Raw genomic sequence first — 21404 nt, forward strand, 5'->3', positions numbered from 1 at the left:
GGGAGCGCAAACGGGGGGTCAGGGGATGGGATGGGATGGGACGGGACGGGACGGGATGGGGTGGGAGGTGGGCACCCAAGCTGTGCTGAAAGCAGAGCGCCCGGTCCAGCGCCGTCCCCTGGCCACGCAGCTCAGGAACACACACCTGCCTTTGCTCCTCAGAGGATTATCACATCCGACATGTTTTTTCCAAACATTTCCGTTCCGGCAGTCAGCACTGTGCAAGGAGGAAACCCATTTCGACAGCAGGTTCCCAACCAGCTCTGATCACAAACGATGCTCGGAGTCACTGGAGGGGCTTGTTCTCCTGCCGAGGTGTGTCAGGGTGCGTGCCTTACATGTGCATGCCCCACTTTTTCTATCCATTGTGTAACAAATGACAGGATGCCAAGAGCCTTCCTAAGCTGGCAAAATTCAGAGGAAAAGGTTAAAAGGTCATCCTTGTCTGGTCTACGCCAGGAGGGTGCATCACGTCCTGCTCGCACCTGTGCAGCACAGGGGGCAGGGTTTTGTCGTTGGGGATGGCGCCAGGACGCATGCCCGGCGTGGGCAGGGGGTGCTGTTCTGCCCGGGGGAGCTTTAGGCAGCCTGGGGTGCTCGAGTCGAAGCCGTCGGCCACGCCTGACTCGCTTTTAAAAGTATGTTTTCACTCTTGTATTTTTCCCTTTTTTCCCCTTCTGTTTTTTCATCCCCACACGGTTCATTTTATTTTTTTCCACCTCTTCCTCCTCCTTTTCGTGAGCTATTTTCAAATGCCAGGAAGGGCGAGATCCGGGGAGAGGAGGAGTAGCTGAAAGGAAAAAAAAAAAAAAAGGGTGGTAAAATTATTTCACACATTTACGGGGGAAAAAAAAAAGGTGTGGGTGTGGGGAAAGAGAAAAGCTCCAAATCCCACAAGACAAAAAGCAACTTCATTCATTTCCTGACGTGGCTTATCGTGTTTCCAGCGGCAGGTAGGAAGGTTGGCGGTGTTTGTACAGCCCCCAGTGACTTTTCCCGGGGCTGGGGGAACAAATCTGCTCCGGATGGGTTTCCCGAGCCCACGCCGACGCCAAGCGGGGAGAAGGGAAGGGGGAGCTGCTGGAGAACGTGGCTCTGTGTCCAGCAAGGCCTTGGCTGCAGGAGGAAATGTGGCAAACATCCCTGGCTTTACATAGGTGCTGCTTTTGCTCAGTGCCACGACGACGGCGTGCTTGATGATTCCTCGTGTTTAATAAATGGGATTAAGAGTAGCAACAGGAGTACTCGCTGAAAATGAGGAGTTCTAGGTAGCGGTAAACTCGTTAGATGGCAATATCTCCTGCTACTCGCTTGTTTTTCCATTTATCCGAGAAAACTGGAAGTAACCGTGTCGTCTGGATGCGAAACAGTCTTAAATTGGATTTGCTTGGTTAGCTGGCCGCTCTGGAAGGTCTGATAGGTGATGTGTTGGGGAGCAGCACTTGAGAAGGGTGAAAACCAACATCAGGGGCAGCTCTCCGAGCTGGGGTGCTGTCGGGACACCGAGGGGACAGGATCCTGCCCTCCCCACGCCTCGTGCCACCGATGTGGGGGAGCACCGGAGCAGAGCAGGGCCTGGAGGAGCTGGCAGGGTCCTGGGCAGGACCCCATGGTCACGGCCACCCTCCCCATGCCCCAGCCCTGGTGCCCGCCCGAGGCCGAGCCACCCTGGCATTTGACACCTTGGGGAGGGTGACATTTGCTTGGCGGCATTTACACCTCCGAAAGCTGGCGTTCCACCCCGAGAGGAGGCTGGTATTTAGGAACCGGGGCACTGGCATTTCACTCATTGTTACCAGCCAGTGATTCAGACAAGGTCGCGTAGCCAGAAAGGTCAGGCAGGGCTCTGCTTTTCTGTGCTGTTTTCTTTCTTTCTTTTTTCCCCCTCGAGGGAAAGAGGGAAAAACAAAGCAAAGCCATGCACCAGAACTGCTGATTGCCACTTTTCTTGCCTTAAAAGCGAAGGCTTTCCAAAGTCTTTCCTGCAAGGGTGTCATCTGTAAGGTCCGCCTTTCTTTTATTTTGCTTGCAGTTCCCCTCCTACCTCTCTATGGGTCCCTTCCAACTCGGGATATTCTATGATTGTATGATTGTGTGATTCTCTCAGTACTGCAGCATCTCCCTTTTGGACCATCCTTCTTGTCCCACCTCGGTTCTGGGCAGGCTCCAGCAGCGCAGCACCGTCCTCTCCCTTGAGGCTGAGCCGAATCCCGTAGGAACGTTGATGTGCGTCAAGGAGGCCACAAGGACATCTTTTCTGCCCAGACAGCTGGCTTTGTCCCCAGAGGCAGTGTGCGGCGGGTGGTTTCGCACCGGGCAAGACCCCACCGTGACCACAGGGCTCTTGCTGGGCCGGGGCAATACAGATGCTGCCGGGGCCCCGGGAGCGTAACTCAAATCGATAAGAAGCTGTTAAATTGCACCTGCACCTCGCAAGGAGCAGCGCAGGGAGCGCTGGCTGCGGAGATGTATCTGCTGCCACTCGGCGTGCTGAGGCACATTCATTAAGTATCTTTAAGATGGATACACCCCCCAGTTCACCTCCTGCGAAAGCCTGCGAATTTATTTCCTCCTGAACCGCGCCATCAATCACTGCTGACAGCCCCGCCGCGGCGCGGCGCAGCCGCTGGGCAGCCGGCATGGTGCGGGATGGCCCCCGCTCCCCCTGGCAGGGGGACCAAACCCCTGGAACCAGCACCCCCAGGACCCCCGGGGTGCCAGGACCCCGCAGCTCTGCCCCCCGGCACTGCGTCCTCGGAGGCTTCCTTGCCCCGCAAACAGCCTCGTGTGCTTGTTGTTGCTCCAGGAGCCCCAGCTCCCTTTCCCAAGGTCTTCGTAGGAAATACTTGCCCTGCACAGCTGGATTCGCCTTGCTTTTATCGGAGCAGCCAGACTGGAGCAGGATGAATCCAGTGACGTGGGGCTTGGGTCCTGGGGGGATGCTGCTCCATGTCCATACTGCTTTGCTTTCCCACCCTGCTCCACCTGCGATGCTTTGGGATGGGAAAATGGCAGGGTGGCCCCGCTCAGTGCGGAAACCGCCCCGCCGAGAGAGGCCAGGATCACCCCATGGCCAGGCAGGAGCAGGGCCCTGGGAGCTCAGCGTCTCCTGGTCTTATCGCAACCTCTGCGCACAGGAGGTGTGCGCAGTAGGGTTTGGGACGGGATCTCCTCTCCAGGCTCTGCTTGTGGGAGCGATGGCCGGGACCGGTGCCGCCTGGGCTGGCTCATGTTTGGGGCACTTTCTGTGGAAAACCACAGATTTTTGATTCTGACTGGGACAAAGCACCCTGTGCACTCCCGGCTCCAAGGCACCCTTCGTAGGGGTGCACATCACGTACATTTAGTGGCTTTTACTTCTTCTTGTCATTTCTTCTGATGCTTTTAATTTTTTTTTCCCCCTATCAGCCGGGAACCTGCAGACGATCCCCTAAGAGCAGAATAAAGACTCGTCAACCTTTCTCACACGTTCGTTAAGATGAAAATAACTTCCTGAACCCCTTACAATGCTTTATTTTCTGCCGCTTCTGCTACGCCTGAGTGTTATTTGACTGACTAAGGAATCTCGAAGCTAAGAAAAAGAAAAGATAAAGTAGTCTGGTAATAATAACAATGATAAAAACTGTCCCTGACTGGCGATAAGGGTCTTAGGAGTCACCCACCGGTGCTGCCTGGACTGGGGCTTTTGTTCCCCGTCTCCCAACTGCCGTGCTGGGCACGGGTCTCTGCAAAATGGGACATTTTCCCGGAGAAGAAAGGCATTGTGTGCCCTGTGATATGGAAATGAGCGGGGAGGTAAGGGCAGGGAGAGAGGATTTCTGATGGTAATGAGGCTTTCTTTCCCTGCACCAGGCCTGCCTTTCAAAGCAGGAAGAGGTTTCAAGGTGTTGTAGTCTTTCCCTGGGATTGTTTCTTCTTTTTTTTTTAACCCTGTCTTCCCCCTGAGATATCTGAAGGCAGAGATTTCCTCCTGCTCCAGTCGTTGGTACTCGTGTCTAAAAACCACCTTATTTTCGAGTCCGAGCGTGTCTGGGTTCAGCCCGCAGCCACCCTCCCCAGCTGGACATTTATCTGCTGCCTCGAGGAGCGCTGCGCTATCCGAAAGCCCTTCCTCATGCCGGAGGCCGCGTGGGTTGATGAAAAGGGCCGGCCACAAATTTCCTGTGCCAACACTTTCTGATGGAAAGCCGAGGTTCGGGCCGAGCTCAATTCGTCAGGTAAAATATGGGCTTTCTGCTGCAGAGGTGAACTCGCTCCCCTGCACAGCCCGTCTGAAATGAGAGCCCACGGCCCCGGTTCCTGGGAGAACACGGCGGGCAGAGACCTCTTGGCATCCTTCTGGGTGAAAAATGGGCACCAAGTGAACCAGAGCTGCTTCTTGGGCAGCTTTGTATGTGCTCTGAATTCCCCTGCGGGGGAATTAGCAGTGCTCAGAAGGATGCTGCGAAGCCAAAAGATGGGGTACATATGGGGGAAGCTTCTGTAGGGTGGAGAATTTAGTGAACCGCTAATTCTTATTCCAGAGCTCCCTTCCCAGCCGAAGCCCTCGAGTCGGCTGGTGGCTGCTTCCACCTGCCCATTGCTGCTCGGCTGCTTTATTTCATCCCTCCTAACGCTACGAGAAGCGACAGTAAATCCATTGCGTATGCATGGAACCGTGTGGGGCGCTAAAACGCTCATTTGCATCCAGATGTGTCGATAGCTTTGGGGTATCTCCCGACAACGTGGGGTTGCGCTGTACAACACTGCGTAAAAGCTGACATTTGGAGCCAGGCATCCAAGCACGAGGGCAAGCTAGCGTTTGGCTGGGGCTGAGCCTGCGTGGGGGCACGGGGCGGCCCTGGAAGGGCAGCTTTTACCCCCTAAAGCCACCTCCCTGCTCCGTTTCGGTCGTCTGTGCTTGCAGAACAACCCCGTGTCTTCTCTGCTTCGGGCTGGAGGAGCTGGAGGCAGCTCTCCATGGCATCCCCTGGGCAGGAGCAGTGTCTGGGTGTGGGTTGTGCCCTCATTCACCTGGCAGGGAGGATGCTGACCCCCAAGGGGGTTTATTTGGGGGACCTCCTTGTGCAGGAGGTCTACAAGGCAGGAATCAGGGCAGGATTTCCCTCTGTCCATTTCATCCTGCAGCCCTGGGGCTTGCCGTGTGCTCCAGCTTCCCTCTCTGCAAACCATTGCTTCAGCCAAAGCTGAGTTTTTATTCCTGTGCTGTTATTAACTCTCTAGCCCGGAGATAAAGGCTCTTCTCCTATTGCCTGAAGAGCGCTCGAAGCAGCGGTGCCGTGACTGCTCAAGTCCTTCACCATTTCTGTCGTGTCCCCAGATGCATCCACTCCAACACCTGGGCAGCCCAGCCGGCCGCGCTGCACGCAGAGCCAGCGGAGAACATCCCCTAACGGGCTGTGTGTGCTGTATGGCCAGCGATGTTCCCCCACTGCTGGGCACGAGGTCAGGAGCAGCCCTGAGGAGCCTCTTCGGGTCCCAGCTGGGGCCGTGGCCATCAAGAGCCGCCAGCTCCTGCAGATGCTGAATTTGGGCACCACCAGCTCCAGGCTGGTCGTGCTGGGGGCGATGCGGTGCTGTCCCCGTGCTCCCTGCCCAGGGAGGACAGTGTGGGGACTGCTCTCCCTGCTGAGAGCCCCCTGGGGATGTGGTGTGCCTGCCCCGGCTCGGTCCGGGTGCCTCTGCAGGAGCATTTCTCTGCTGGCATTGCCTCGCACAGGCCTGGCTGGATGAAATGGACTTTGCAGTCCGAAATCCCTTAATCTCCAGCATACTTAACTGTATTAGCCAGATTACAGGAGTCATATACACAGTAATTGCACTCAGCGGAGGACATGCTCGGAATTTCGTGCGGGGAGAAAATGTGTTGTTCTTCTTCCTGTCTCCCTCCCATCTCCCCAGAAGGACACGGAAGCCGTGATAGGGACGCGTTGAACACGCAAAGAGCTGTCACATCTGAAAAACACAACAGCAGCCTCGCAAGAGCTGCTCAGGATGAGGCCTGGTGCGTGGTGAGGGGGGGAGGAAGACTTTGCTCCTTTTCCCTCTTCCGAAGGAGCAGGGCAATGCCAGGAAGCGTCCCCGAGCAGGGACCGAGCAGCGGGCTGTCCCTTGGGACATGACCAAAGGGTCCCAGCTCGTCCCCTCGTCCTCCCGCCGTAGGATCGGGTGAGCACAACCTGTTGCTGGCTGTGGCTGATTTAAAACACCCCCCCCAAGAGCTGGTGACGTCAGGAGCCCGTCTGTCATCTTTACGGCTGGCTGCTGGAGTGCGGTGCGCCCGCCGCTGCTCTGTTTGCAGAGCCGGTAACTGATTGCAGCCCGTGCGTTATTGTCTGAGGAATACTTATGCAAACGAACACAATGGCTTAATAGGGAACACCTGGAGAAATCTCCAAAGAAAGCGCTGTAAATTCCCCTTCCCTCGTATTTATGGGAAGATTTTTCACGGATATTTATAGTTGTTGTGACTCCTTTGCATGGATTTGCATAGCGCCGTACCCGGGCTGGTGAGGTACTGGAGAGGGGAGCGCTAAGTGCTGGACCAGGGCGGGTGCCAGCAGTGCATCTCTCTGTTTTGGGGTGTGCCTGCACCCCATCGCAGCTATTGGCACGGAGAGTGGTAAGAGACAGGAGCAGCCAGCAGGAGCACCACGCAGCTCCTCGGCGTGGGTGCGCAGCCTTGGCTGGCGTGGGAAGGGGCAGCAGGCTCTCAGCAGATGCAAAGCCTGGGCGCGAGAACTAATTTACGGATTCAAAGCGAGTAAAAGTTCCCTCCCAGCACACCCCGCTTCCTCTGCTGAAGCACGAGTCTTCCGGGATGCTGGGCCCTGCGTGACCGGGAGCCTCGGTGCTCCTCGGCGGGGACCCCCAGGACGTGTCCCCCAGGAAGGTGACGGTGTCCCCCAGGATGGTGTCCCCACGGAGGCTGCTGGTGCTGTGCAAGGTGGAGGGAGGAGGTGGCAGCCTGGCCCACCCCAAAAGCCCCGTGTGAGCCCACGTGGCTCAGGGTGCAGGGGGAAAGCTCCGTTTTCTTGCTCCTAGGCTTGGGCACCTGGCAGCGACCCAGCACAGTGGCTGAGAGCCGAGCCAGGAGGGTTCAGACCGAGTGAACCTGGTGATGCCTGGGGCTGTCCCGCGGCCAGCAGCCCCCTGCCAGCTCCGCGTGCTGCCGGGGGTGGCTGGGAGGCAGGACCCCTCCCCGCAGGGCTGGTGCGACGCCAGCCCTCCCGCGTCCCCCTTCTAAAATGCCCACTGCTGTCGGCAGCCAGCCCACTGAAGCACGTCTCTCTCTCTGCTCCCTTCCAGGTTCCGTGCCTAGCCAGCAGGTCCTCGCAAGATTTCGGCTCCGGTAAGTGCCATCGCGTTTCCTCCTCGCTGCGGGCGTGCCTGGTGCTGGAGCACCCTCCGTGTGCTGGCGGGGCGAGGGAGGGGACCCCTCCTGCTGCGGGGAGCTCTCCCAAAGCAGAGCGGGCAGGTTGGTTGTGATGGCCGGGTTATATTCCCCATCACCCAGGCTCCGGAGAGGTCGCCCCATCCCACCTCCGCTGCTGCTGCTCCATGTGGCCCGCGCAGCTCCCTGTGTGCTGCTCCCAGGGGAGGAGCCCGGGATGCGGCCCCCGGCGCATTTTGGCCCAGCACAAATAGAGGCGTGCGTGCTGGCGCGGTTATTTCTGTGCCGAGTGAAAGCTGGCTGGGAAACATTCATCGCTGCCTTTCTGTAATCTGCAGAGGGAAGGTGTGTGGGCATCTTTGATCCTTCTGGGTAAACTTTGACGGATGAGAACTTTGCGTTTCTGTTGAGTAATTGACATGATGATTTAAATAAAAGCAGGGATGCCTCTGCCACCACCGCACCGAGGTGCTCGGGGGTGGCACTGGGAGCTCTGGAAAGAGCAGAGGGTGAAGCAGCAGGTGGGAGAGGAGCAAAACCTCCCCGGGGACCTGGTGGAGGAGCAGGGTTTGGATGTGGCGTAATCGGAGCACTTTGGAAGAAACGTGAAAGTCAGAGGTCGCAGCCCTGGCCTCACGGTGCCGGGCCAGGCAGTGCCGTCACTGCAACCTTTCCGCAGCGGGCTCGCTGCAGCGCCCTGGTCGCTTTCTGCTTCACGGCAGGGTGCTCGCGGGGTGCACCAGGCCTGGCTGAGTCCCTGTTCCAGCCATGGAGCTCAGTAAACAAAGGCAAAAATCCTTCAGTTCCTTTATTTTTTTTAAAAAATACGTTCTTAATGCTGCTACCATCTCTGGAAACTGCGTCTTCAAGAAAAAGGTGCAGTTCTCAGGGTGAAACACCCCACGTGCAGGGGGTGCTGGGGCAGCAGGGGTGCGCGGGTCGGGGTGCCTTTGAAGGCACGGATGTTGTTGGGGCCAGGCTTTGGGGACACGGCCTCACGGGGCCCTGGCTGTGCTCGGGGTTGTGCAGCAGGGTGGCAGGAGCGCTGTGTGAGCCCGAGTGTGTGCGTGTGTCCCAGCATCCCCACGGACTGGGAATTGTGGTCGGCACGGGGCAGCATGACACCCCCCTTTGCCATCTTCTTTGAGCTGGTCCCTAAATCCCCTCTGTGTGTGATGTTCTCGCGCCTCCCAAGTCACCCTGGGTTTTCTAAGTGTAATTTAACCCAGCAGAAACGGCACCGCTTCTGTGCTGAGAGAAATTAGCAGGGCTGCCCCCAGAGCAGCAGGGCCATCACCTATCGCGTCGTCTTCCCGGCTGGCCTCTCGGCACGTTTTCTTTAAGAATTAAATATAGCAAAAAATGCATCTTCTCTGCTCGGCGCTGCCCGTAGGGCCGATAATTGTGTCCCACCACATGCACTGCCACCGGCCCGAGGCTTTGTCACCGCCGTTGGTGGCCTGCGTGGCCTGGCCACACTCCTGCTGCGTCGCTTCCACGGCTGCTGCCTCTGTAGGCTGAGACAAGATGCTCGGGCGTGGAGGAAATTGCTTTCTTTTCCTAAATGACGTCCCTGCTGCTGTTGTTTCCCGGTTCCCCAGGCTGCTGGCCATGTGGCAGCGATGCAACCCGAGTGCCGTGCCTGCTGTGCACCTCCTGCCTCTCTCCTCTGTTGCGCATCCGCTTGCCAATCCTGGTGTCCAGCGGTAACGCTCGGTGTCTCCATTCTCTGCGCAAAAATCGGAGCCAGAAGCCCCGGAGCCGGGGGACAGTTTGCCGCCCTGCCTCGGCACGCTGGTCCTCGGGAGAGCCGAGCCGTGCCGCGCCGTGCCAGCAGCACAGCCGCCTCGGGCCCCGCTCCAGCACGGGCAGCAACTCGCTTCCGCGGGCGGTGAGCAGGCAGAGCGATTCCCCGTGCCGGGCAGGGTGACGTCAGGGAGCTCAGGCAGCTCTGCCTTCCTGGCGCTTCCTCCCGGAGCACGAGCGGAGCCGTGCCGCCACGTGGCTGCTCGCGGGGCGACGATGCTGGACGCAGGAGCACGTGCCTCTCCCAGGAGCTGTGGGGCGGAAAAAAAAGAGGATGGGGTGGAAAACAGCCTCAAGGAGAGGGTAGCGAGGGGAGAAGAGGGCTGCAGGGCAGCAGAGGCAGTGTTGCCTCTCCCAAGCGCAGTAATCGGCTCGCAGCTGCTGCTCCCCAATCCTCTTACTCTCCTCCCGCCGCACGGCCGCCTGTGTTAGCGGAGATAAAAGCTCCCAGCCCACGCGGGGCTCTCCTTCCCCGGCGTGCTTAATCGCAGCCGAACGTGGCAAACTCCTCCCGGCGCTGCCCCGAGCATGGCTCCTCGCTGCCTTGTGCCTTCGTCCCCCTGCGCTCGCCGCTCGCCCCCGCCGGCTGCGTGGTCGTCACGTGCCCGTGATAAACGAGCTTCATCTGCACTGAAAATTAATCACGTTGGCACGCTGGCAGGGGACGAGGCAGCCGCGTGAAATGCCCGGCTCTCTGGCTAATTTATCACGGTGGCCAGGCGCAGAACTGCTCTGCAGCTTCCCCCCGCGCGGTGCCAGGCAGAGCCCCCTGGTGCGGGTGCCGGCACCCGGCAGGAGGTCTGCTCCTCCTTCCCCCAGCTCTGCCGCTGCTTTTCCACTGGAGGAGCCTGGCAGGAGGCTGCTCGCATCCAGAAGGCAAAGGGCTGAGGCTTGCAGCGACACACCTGCCCTCTCTGCTGGAGGCAGAGCCAAAAGCAGGGCTGACAAAAGCTCTGCCTCGCTCCCTGCGCCCCGTGCTGGGCGCAGGGGTGGGCACAGCCACCCCTCGGTGCTGCCTTTTGGCTCCGCTGTTTGCTGCAGGTGGTGTTTTGCTGAAGCAGCTCATGCCCACGGAGCTGCCTGGTGTCCCCAGCAGAAGCAACAGGGTGCTGGGGAGGGAAAGAAACGTGAAGAAATGATCCCAGGGTTTCCAAAATCACAGTGGGTGATTGTGGCTGGTGGAAGTGGGAGGTGCCTGCCTGGCTGACGTCTCCTCTTCGCTTAATTACTGCAGCGCTGCTCATCAGAAGCAGAGCCTGCAGGGGCTGCGTTCCTGCAGCGGGCGTGCGACGTGCCGCTACGAACGTGGGGTCCAGGGCCACGCTCGGCTGCTGCTCCGTGTCCCCATGTGCCAGCTCCTGGTACGAGCCGTCGGGGAGCGGTGTGGTGCTCGCTCCTGGTGCTGCACAGGGGGATGCGTGTCTCTTGGGGATCCAGATCATCCTTTCCAAAACCCCTTTCCAAAATCCATCCCTTTTTCCAAAATCCCAAAGAGTTGCCAGCTGCTCCCCACCATTTCAGGACAGGTTTGGGGCAGAAGCTGTCCCCTTCGCCTGCCACCGGAGACCGCCCGTGCCACCTCCCTTGCCTGGGCAGTGTGGCACCGGGGTCCTACTCACCCTCTGGGACACCTCCCATCCTTAGGACAGGCACGAGCTCCTCAAACGTGTGCGCTGCTGCTTGTCTTGTGGCAATTAATTACTGACTGCAGACAAGGCTTAGCACTGGAGTGCTCGTTAACTAATTGGACGTCTTCCAGCCAGCCCCACGGTCCCTCTGTGATGGGGACGTCGCCCGCTTGCTGCCTGCTCTCCCGCTGCTCTGTCCCCCCGTGGTCCGTGGCAGCACCTCGGAGGAGGTGCCAGCACGGCCGGGAGCTCACTTTGGGGTGCCAAATGAGGGCGAGCAAGAAGAGCACCTTGCGGGAGCTATGGTGACGAGGGTGTCCTTCAGCCGGGCTCGGTGCCGCCCGTGGAAGGGGCTGGGAGCCTGCTCTGCCCGCCGGTCTCTGGGTTTCACGACGTCTCTTTTTGCAGATGCTGTCAGATGTGTTTTTTTGCCTCGTGGCCCTGCAGAAATGCACAGAAACAACTGGGCTTTGTGATCTGAGGCTCCGCATTGCCCACGTTTTCCTGTCAGGGGCAGAACTGGTCCCATGTTTTCAGAGGCGAGAGGCTTTTATCAATACAAATTGAGCTGCTGGTGCTCCCAGCAGCTCGCCCAGACAAAACAATGAAAAATCTTTAGACCTTTTCCTTGAGCTTAACTCAGAAGGACGTGGGCTCCCTTATGCCCACAGTAAGCTGCCTTTCAGAAAACACAGTGTCCTGGGGAGGGAGGAGGGCCGCTCGGGGCTTCCTGCCTCCCAGCGCCTGCCCCAGCCCCCTGGGGGGCCTCTGGCAAACGGGCACCCGTGGCCGTGAGCATCTCTGTCGCAGCACCGTCCCCAGACCTCGTTGCCCCTTGCCCGTCCCTGTGCCCTTCTCTTTGCCTCCTCCCTCACCCGCGTGCTCTGGGGCAGGTTTGGGCTGTGCCCGTGGCCGTATCCCAAAGCTCCCCAGGGAGGCAGATGAGCATGGCCAAGCGCGCAACGCGGCTGCTGATTTTCCCAGCCCCTCTGGGGCTGGAGGAGCTCTGCTGACATGTCCCCTGGTGCCCGCTGCCCTGATGCCCATCCTTATTCTCAGTCCCCGGGGACTGTCGGGTGCGGTGAGGCCGTCAGGCAGGGCAGAGGAGGAATTAAGGCTCCCAGACAGCCCAGAGCAAGCTGCTGCTGCCAGGGAAAGCGGTCCCAGAGGTGCCACTGCTCAGCCCGGTGCCATCCGAGCTGGTGCTGGCGTCGCTGCTGCTCAGCCCTGCCAAGGCTGCCGGCTTCATCAGGCTTCCTTCTGCTATTAATAATCTTTTAAAGTCAGCGCTAAAGCCAAGGTACTTATTGCTGGCTCTGCCCATCCCTTCCTCCAGAACACGCCGATGGAAACGTGTGCACAAAAGCAGAGCTCCTCCATTTGGTGCCGTTGTGGGTGCGGTGGCTCAGGACCCTTTGCGCATCTGCTGGGCTGCTGACCCCAAAATACAGCACGGGCAAAGATGCTCACGGCTGCTGGGGCCAGGACAGGCACCCCTGGAGGGTATTAATTAGCTCCACACCCCGCAGCCTTTTAGCTCTCGGCCTTCGGGCACAAGAGCTCCTGCTCCCCAGCAGTTCATGCACGATGCCTCTTTGTGGCCCCATACATCGGCAGTGGGGCGGCGTGGTGGCCAGCTCAGGGATGTGACAGTGGGTCTGCCACCTCCTAATTTGTCACCTGTCTTCTCCTGGGCGCAAATAACCGTGCCACAAACTACATCACACTTAGCTGCCCGATTTCCCTGAGCAATTAGCCAGGTATCCCAATAACAACAGCAGCACGGGGCTGGGCGAGCTTGGGTGCAGGGCAGGGCAGGACAGACGGACAGGAGGTGGGGCAGCTTCACCAGCACCATGCTCAGGAGCTTCTGTGGTCCCTGCTCCCCCGAGCTCTGCCTTGGGTTTCTCTCCACTTTCTGTTTCCCTCCGCCTTTGCACCTTCAGCCGGGGCTGGAAGTGCCGGGCTGCCCGGAGCCGGTCCTGGCGTGCTCCGCAGCCAGCTCCAGGGAGCTGGAACAGCCTGATAGGGCTCTGCGGAGCCTGATTTCCAGGCCCGGTAATTAAACACCCAGATGTTGAGATCTTTTATGTGGATTCAAATTGAAACTTGGCAGGCTCCTGGCTAGCAGGGAGCCGGATTCAGTGACCAAGAAGATCTATTGCGCTCTTACAGCAACGGCCATTGTGCCCTGGCCAGGATGGGCAGCAATCTGAGCTGGCCAGAAACGCTTTCATGGGCAAGCTGCTGAGCGAGGAGCGTGGCTGTGCTGGTACCCTCTGCACCAGGAGGCTGGGGTTTCTTAGAGGTAATGTCTCTGGAGACCAGAAAGTGTCCCAAGAGCCCCCAGCGAGGCAAAAGGGGACACAAGCTGGGGACAGGGAACAAGCAGAGGAGGGAGATCTTCCAGGCAGAGCCAAGCCGGAGCAGCAGCCGCCTTTCCCAGGAGATGGCTGCTTCTCTGAACCGAGGCCCTGCGCTCGAGGTTTGTCCATCACCATCTATAATGTGCCCAGACGTAAATGTCGCTTCCAAAATTTATGGCCGAGATGCCTCGCTAGTCTCCTTTTTAAGGTTATAATAAAAATTAAACCACCTTTTCCCCCAAGGGGGATCTGCAGGTTGTAAAAAACCACGGCCCCGTGTGTCGTGGAGCGGCACGTGTGTGCGTGCACGTGGAGGGCATGCGGGACCAAAGGCAGGGCAGCACAAAAGGCACAGCTCACGTGGCTGTTTAATCGGAGGGAAACCGTGATTTTTATATGTATATTTTTATATCGTAATTTCCTGGCCGCATAAAAAAAAGCAGACAGTTACACAAGCTCGGAGCAGCGTTTCCAGCATAAAACCCAGCACGTGGCTTCTTTATGCAACCCGAGCTGCAGTGCATAAACTGCACCCTCACCTCCCCTCCGGCCGCCTGGACGGGTAATTGCAGCGGGTAAAGCAGGAGAGGAGCCTTCCTGCACGCTGTCTGCCTCCGTCACCTTCTGGCCCTGCTCCTTTCTCCCTGCACCCTGCAAAGGGGGCTCGGCATGAGCTGGCATGGGGACAGCGTCCCCTGCCCGGCTGTCCCCAAAGGGAGGGCTCGTTTCTGCTCCGTATCCCCCTGTCTGGCCGCGCCCTAGAGCATCCAGCTCCATCAGAGCTCACCGGGGAGCAGTGCCGTGCCTCCTCCTCCCGTTTGGGCAGAGCTATCCGAATTCTGCTGGGACCCGTGACTTCAGAGCCCCGTGGCGTGAGCACCGTCCCCACAGAGGGGTGCCTGGGGTCAGGCAAGGAATCGGCCTGGCTCTGGCGGGGTGGTGAGCAGGGGCTGGGAGCTTGCCCGGCCGCTCGCGCCGCCTGGCTGGACAGGGAGCCGAGCCTGGGGACACTCATCAGCCCTGGCAGTGCAGCTAATGCGATTAAGGGCTTTTCTCACCCTCCGCTCAGTGCTCATTAACATTTCCCTTCTAAGGCGTTTATGAGCATCGCTGTTCAGCTGGCCGCAGCTTTGGCTTTTGATAAGACACCCGTGTGGTGCAGGGGGGAAGGCTTCCCGAAGCGCGGGGCTGCTTTCTGTCCAGAGACGGGGCAGCAGAGGGAGGGGATGCGGGCAGGAGAGCCGCCGAGCCGCGTTGTGTAACGCCTCCAACCCAGACGTTCCCGGGAAGGAGCCCTATTTATACCGGGGAGCGGGCGCTGGGGGTGAGGGCGGCGAGGCTGCGTGCCTGGTAGCCCGCGAACGGAGACCTACAAACAGCTCCTCGGCGGAGTCACAGCCCCGGCCTCTGCACAGGCAGGGAGAGGAGCCAATTTTGGAAACCTCCTTCCCAGCTCTCGCGATCCAGGGCCAGGAGAGGTATTTTTATTTGGTCTTGCAAGTAGGTCTTGAGACATCTCTAAGTGGGTGCTTCGCAGCCTGCATGCAAAAAAAAACCCGCGCGTGCGCCGTGCAAAATCAGCACAGCAGCAAGCCCCCGGCTTCGCTCTGCTCTCCCTGCCCCTTGCTCTCCTCCCGTTTCATGTCCTGTCCCAGCTCGAGCCCTCCCTGCCGGGAAGCTGGCAGCAGACCATGGGGAGAGGCACGTGCCACGTGGAAATTGTTTGCTAAAGATGCTTCCGGATTTTTTCTGGTGGCTCTCCCCATGCAGATGGATGGGCTCGGTGGGGTCTTTTCATCCTGGGGGAAAAGCAAGCAATAAAAAATGAAAAGCATGGTTTTTAAGCAGACCGTTTCAAGAGAATCATCTAAGTGCCACCTGTGGGTTGTGTCCCACTGCCTGGCCATGGTCCCTCGTGTGCTGGTGGGGTGCTCGGAGGCACCTCCAGCCCAGGGAGATGGGGGCACGTGGCACTGTGAGCACACGGAGGGATCGGAGCCAAACTTTGTCATCTTTTTCAGCCACCTGCAATGTTCCGGTCTGTGCTGAACCGCAGCAGAGAAAGTGTTTGATTTTTTTCTTTCTGAATATTTTAATTCTTCCACCAAGAAAAACACGTATTTCCCATGGAAATTGCATTTCCTACTTGGAAGCAGGTCGTTAGGCGCCTACCAGCAGTACAGAGGGCTGCTTTTCCAGGGGCTGACACCTGCAGACCGGCTGATTTCAGCGTCCTGGAAGAGGCACCCTCTGATCCAGCCCAGCCCCGGGACTGGGGCTTTGATGGTTTTCCCTCCTCGCCCTCCAGAGCCCCGCAGAACCCCAGCTCCTGCCGCAGCCTGGCTCAGCCGAGACGAGGAAACCTCTCAGCTCTTATCTGCCTGCCTATTTTCACAAAACCGCCAGGAATTTAATATCTTTGAGATTTCCAGCTGTCAGTCACCTTCTGTGGAGTTTGACTGCTGAGTTGGAGGGTGATTAGGGGAGACAGACAACAGGCGGAGCACGTGATTGCATAAACTGTGTTTTCTTAACGAAACCATAGCCAGAAGGGAAGAAAAAAACCACTAAAAATCCCTCTTTTGTGGGTTTTTGCCTCACCCTGCCTGCAGGTAGCTATTGCCCACGCCATGACTGTGTCCCCAGGGCCACAGGGGGTGCTCGGCATGGTGACTCTGGCTCCATTATGGCACTGGTTTGGCACTGAAGACATGGCACAAACACCTCCAGGGGCACTAGTTCTCAGGGCAGACCCATCACATCAGAGCTGTCCTCCCTAAATAAAGGAGGTTTTAATGAAAAGCACTTATCGTTAACAGTCTGCTATACCACGCATTAAGGCGAGATGTTAGGAAAAGAGCGAAGCAGCTGCGGAAATACCTGCTAAAACACTGAAGCGAGTTCAGTAGGTGTCTGCGCATGACTTTGGGCGGCTGATGAGGGTGTACACCAGTGTCCTGCCCGGGCTGCACCGGGGGCTCTCCCCGTGACAAAAGTGACCGTGGAGGAATGGCACCACGATGGGGGATGGCGCCAGCGGGGTGTGCCCCAGGGCACGTACCTCAGTGCCAACGGGGCCGTGCTGGAGGCAGGGACGAGGGGCACAGGGGGCAGGGGACCGACCCCGCTGGCTGCCCTTGCGCCATCCCACAGCCCGAAGCCGTCCCCGCTCGGCCTGCGGTGGGGGAACGCGTGCATTCAGGGCAGTTCGGCAAGGCAAAGCGGCTCGTTTTGCTTAATGGTGACCGAGTGTGACAGCCCGCGTCTTCAGCTTGAAAAGTGTCTGCGAGGTGCGGGCTGCCTCCCTCAAACGGGATAATTATGTTAATTAAGATGCTTTCTTTATAGCGATTCTCATTAATAAAAAAAGCTCCAGCGCTCTCTTTAAACACGCTAACCTTCTGGCGTGCAGGAAAAGCGCCTTTTCCCCGCGATTTAAGACGGGGAGAGCAGGCGAGAGCGGGACAGCCTGCCGCTTCCCACGCGGGGAGAGGGAGGAAGAGCACGAGGGAGGAAGGAGCCGCGTGCCCTGCTCGGGGGAACAGACGGCGAGCGGCCGGGCAGCGGCGCGCCCGCGTGGGAGCTGCGGCTGGGAGGCGGCGAGGCTGCCGGGGAGTGAAAACCCCGCTCGGTTCTCTAATTGCTGTTTATTTCCTCCGCAAAGCGTTGGGATAATTAACGAGCTCCCAATTAAGAGAAGCTGTGCGGAGGGGTAAAACAGGTACCAGCGCCAAGAGGGCTGGGTTAACCGGGGCATGGGGTGCCAGCCCTTGTGCTGGGGGGACAGCCCCTGGGGACACCGTGGTTCCTCAGGTCCCCGCAGAACCAACGTTGACCAAGGCGATGGTGTGCTTCGAGAGGGTTCAGAGGTGGCGTGTCCGTTGGCATTGGGCTGGTTGAAGTTCTGTGCCTTGGTTGGTTTGCTGGCTCACGATGGGTTTTATCGCTGTGTTTTGGCTCAAACGCCCTGCCCGTGGCCTGGTGGGGGTTTCCACACACCGGTCGTTGCTCGTGGTGGGGAGAGGATCGCCACCCATTCACCCCCAGCTGCCAGTCCCCAGCCAGCTGCTGAGTCCCACCTTGGTGAGGAGGTTTTGCGTCCTCCCCTCCCTCCCTTTTCCTCCTTCCACGTCTTTCCCCAGGTGCGCTGTCCCGGCTGACAGATGGTGCCTTACGCTGGGCCACATGCTGGAGCAAGACGAGAAGCAGCTCCCAGCTCCTGCGTACACCCCCAGGCCTAGCACAGGGCTGTTGCACATGGGCAGGGGTTTCCATCATGTCCTTTACCTCTCTGCAAGCTGGGGAAGTGGCTGGGAGCTGCAGCGGCTGATCCCAGCTGGGCTGGAGCCTCCCCATCCCGCAGCTCCTCTCCCTGGGCTGGTTTTGGGATGGTGCCATCCCGCCGCCGCCCAGGCAGAGGGCCAGAGGGGCACGGGGGAGTTTGTAAAACTGAGGGCTTGTCCATCCCATGAAATACAGCATGTGGCACGCTGCCCTTGCTGCGTGTTGGGGTGACGGCGCTGGTTCGGCATCCAGCCGTGCCCCCTGATGTAGAGCTGGGTGACCGGGTGACTTCACTGGGATCTCTGGAGCCACAGGGGAGCTCAGGGACCGGTGCACGGCCCTGGGCCGTGGTCATCCACCCCGCGACACGCTCGCTGCTGGGAAGCCGTGCAGTGCGACCTGCACGCCGCAGCCCCCAGCCCCGGTGGCTGCTGCTGGCACCGCCTCGCTGCAGGCACAGCGCCAGCCCCCCGGTGTGAAACCTCACAGAAATAAATAACGTGTCCCGAGCATCCGGCCAGCCTCGGCACGCTGGGAGGGGCTGGCAGCCCGCTTACAGCTTGTCTTGGGTTCCCTGCTCATCTCCTGCTGTTCCCCCTTCTGTCCCTTCTGTCCCCCCAGCCCTGCTCCACCTCTTGTGCCATGCTTCAAATCCTTCGGGAAAGAAGAGAATGGGAGAAGGGGGAGCCCTGGGTGTGACACCACAGCTTTTGGGGTGTCTTTGCACGGGGTGAGTGGCTCCCACCCGTCCCCAGTGCCCCCAAGCGTCTGCACCCCGTGGCCGCTTCCCTGCCCCGCAGGCTCAGCTCGGCTCCGCTCCTCACTGCCCCGTTTACCTCTGCTATATTTACATGTCTATTTTATGATTTCAATTTTTAATGCTTCTGCTCTTTGAAGATGCTTAATGCTTTGGAGTGGAACATTTTCTTCTGAGTTCTGAGTGCCAATTGAGGACAGACCAATAAATCAACTAATAACTGGAACCTCATTTTCTGCTCCCATGGCTGTGAGTTAACCCTCCTCGTGCTGCTCAGGCTCTCCCAGTGCTTCCCCATCTCCCCGGGCAGGATTTGGCTCCTGCTGGCCTTGGGATGCCACATCCCAGCCCCTCCGGGATAACGTCTGGAGAAATTCCTCTTCCCCGCTGCGTGCACAGGTGCTCCCGATCCTGGCAACTTGTGGCAGCTCTGGAGGAATCCTCCCCGCCTTTGCCTTGCTCAGCTTGGAGCATCCTGTCCCGGATGTGGTTTTTGGCAAGCCAGGAGCACCCGGGGCAGGGGAACGGGACTGCTGGGCGATGAGGACAATGCCTCGGGCTGCCCATCCCCGTCTCCTCTTCCAGCCTCGCGCTCCCTCGCGCTCCAGTTGCCCGCGCCATGTTTATCCGTAGTCGCAGCGGGGCGACACGCTCGCCGTTTCCAAAGCCGTGCACAAATGCTTAACAGCCCACAGCAAGGCTTTTCTGCCCGTCCAGCGGCACAGACAGGAGCCCCTGGAGACCTCCGGGTGCTGCTGGGGGACCAGGCACCTCAGGGATGTCACCGCTGTCCCCTGCGGCCGGGAGGGCTTTGCTCTCCAGGGCTGCATCCCCACCAGGCAGAACCTTGGGTGCTCTGGAAATGGAGGCCGAGGGTACCAGGGCTACAATTTTCCATTGGAAAATACATTTTTTTATCAGCTTGCATTATCAGAACCAGCACGTAGCCACGGAGCGAGCATTCAGCTGGGAGAGCGCTGAGGCAAATCATTTTGACTTCCGTCTGTTGACAGTGTCCAGGAAATTCAAATGTATCTCTTTGATTCGACATGTTTTGACTTTTATGTTTTAATTTAATATCCAGGTTATATTTAACATGTTTTTATGGTTCGGTGTTTGAGAAATGAAATACTTTTTCCCTTACTGCAGCAAAATGCCTAAATGTTTCCCAGTGAGGGCTTGATTTTTTTTTCCTGAGTCCTGTTCTGCAGATGATTCTGATTCATTTCGCTCAGTGCAAAACAAAACTTTTAATTTAGGAGTCTCGCCCAGACCGGATATTGCATTTTCTGCCAAATTTGTGGCCTTTCTGTTACGCGCTCCCTGCAAAGAGGCACCTGAGCCCCGGAGCAGGCTCCGAGGGGGCTGGGGAGCCGTGTGTGTCCTGAGATAACGTCGGGGAAGATTTATGGCTTTGGGCTGGCCACCTCTCCGGGGTGGAGATGTCCTTGGGGGACTGTCCCGGGTGCTGGTGTTTGCCCCTTGCTGGTACGGCCGCGGCGGCTGGCGATTCGGGTGGAGGTTAACTTCTGTCTTCTTTTCCTTGATGCAGAGAGAATGACCCACCTCTTCCCTCAGTCTTTGCTGAGAGGTGACCGAGCACGAGCGGTCTCCTCGATGCTGGGGGCTGGGGGCTTTGAGCGGAGCAGAGCGGAGCTGCAGGCAGAGCTGCCCGGGCTGCCCGTCGCTCAGGGCATCGCTGGCACACGTGCGTGAGCACCTCGGTGTTGTGTGTGCATATAGGGATAAAGACACTTCTCAGGTCTTTTTTTTTTTTTTGCCTAAATAACAAGCGACAGCTTGTGTGCTGCTAGGATTGCGGGGCTGCCTGGCAGTCCTGCACACCACGGCTTAGTTTGGAAGAGGCTGTCAGCAGACAGCCAAGTGCATTTGTAGGGAATCAGCCCCAGCACGTCCCAGCCTCCACCTCTGGCGGGGAAGACAAACCATCTCCCCGATACCTGGCTTTCAACGCCAATTACCCAAGCCCCGTTTGCACCAGCCTCTCAAGTCCATGTCCCACGACATCTAGGGACTGCAGTTAAAACCTCTCATTGCCCTAAATCTCTGCGACACAAAGTCAGAGTTGCCCAGGCCCAGGATTTCGGGAGGGCACAGGCACGTGGCAGCGCTGGTGCAGGATGCCCGTGATGATGGCAGGAACCTCTCCGTTCGTCCCTGGGCTCTGGGGACGTGTGGCCATGGCAGGACCCCTGCTGGAGGCCCCGCTCGAAATGCGGCACCGCCAGTGCCCCGCACCATACGCCTCCGAGCACGAGCCGCTCGCCTTCTCCTTGCCAAAGACTTATTGTTCCTTCTCTGAACTTCTGCACAGCGAGATTTGCCAAGGCTCCAACATGAATCATTAATTAATTCCTGGAGGGTGACAATTTTTTTTTTGTTGTTTTGCTTCGGTAATTAAAAACAGGGAGAGGGAGGCACTGGGGGTGCAGGAGAGCAGGGGTGCATTCGGGGCTGCCTCATCCCGTCAGGACGGTGCCACGGGCACCCTGCTTGCACCCTGTGGCGTGGTGGAGTCTTCTCTGGCATCTTGGGTGCCCGAGGTGCTTTGCTTGATGCAGAAGCCCCCAGGTCGAGTGATGGTGGGGAATTTCTTGGCTTCCTTTCCAAATGTCGCTCCCTGGGGTCTTCCTGGCTCTGCTGGTGAAGGCAGAAAGCTCAGCGGGGCACCAAGGAATGGCTTGGAAAGGAAAAGGCAAGTAAAAACGACAGAAAAGTCTCATTAAAAGAGAAAAATACTTTTCCGGTTATTGGGGCAGCCTCAGGATGGCAGGGAGCCGAGGAGGGCAGTGAGGTCTTGCCTGGAGGCTGAAAACCCAGCGTTTCCTGTGCCACGTGCTCTGGCCCCAGAGCATCCTGATGGCTCTTCTCCGGACTCTCACCAGTCCTGCAGTGCCTTGCAGGGCTGGGCAGCCCAGTTCAGGACCTGGCTGTCCCGACACAGCCTCACGGTGCTGCAGAGCAGGATTGTCCCGGAGGGAGGGCAGCGGGAGCAAGCCCCGGCCCCGCGCCCCAGAGCCCAGGGACAGTAGGAACGGGCTGCGTTTGCCATAACGCTCGGCCCCGAGCCTCGGGGAGCTCTTGCCATTTCCACTCTCTTGCTGGTTTAATAACTTGTTCCTTATTGACATTTTTCTTCCGAACACAGG

General features: G+C 58.6%; 1 protein-coding gene across 3 annotated transcripts in view; it reads left to right on the forward strand.

The window, feature by feature from the left end:
- Nucleotides 1-21404, forward strand: part of LINGO1 (leucine rich repeat and Ig domain containing 1) — a 136094-nt gene that overhangs the window by 45836 nt on the left and 68854 nt on the right. For 2 of the 3 annotated variants that reach the window (XR_014588784.1, XR_014588785.1), the window contains exon 3: nucleotides 7309-7351. Coding sequence is in view for 1 of the 3 variants with exons in the window: in XM_083850803.1 (XP_083706929.1) it covers nucleotides 4137-4217; nucleotides 7309-7351 (124 nt within the window). In the remaining 2 variants the exon portion in view is untranslated. Of the gene's footprint in view, nucleotides 1-4121; nucleotides 4218-7308; nucleotides 7352-21404 lie in introns of those variants that run through there. The other variant, XM_083850803.1, reaches the window with a different exon arrangement.

The sequence above is a fragment of the Anser anser genome, assembly GCF_964211835.1.
Source record: "Anser anser genome assembly, chromosome: 10".
Classification (NCBI taxonomy): domain Eukaryota; kingdom Metazoa; phylum Chordata; class Aves; order Anseriformes; family Anatidae; genus Anser; species Anser anser.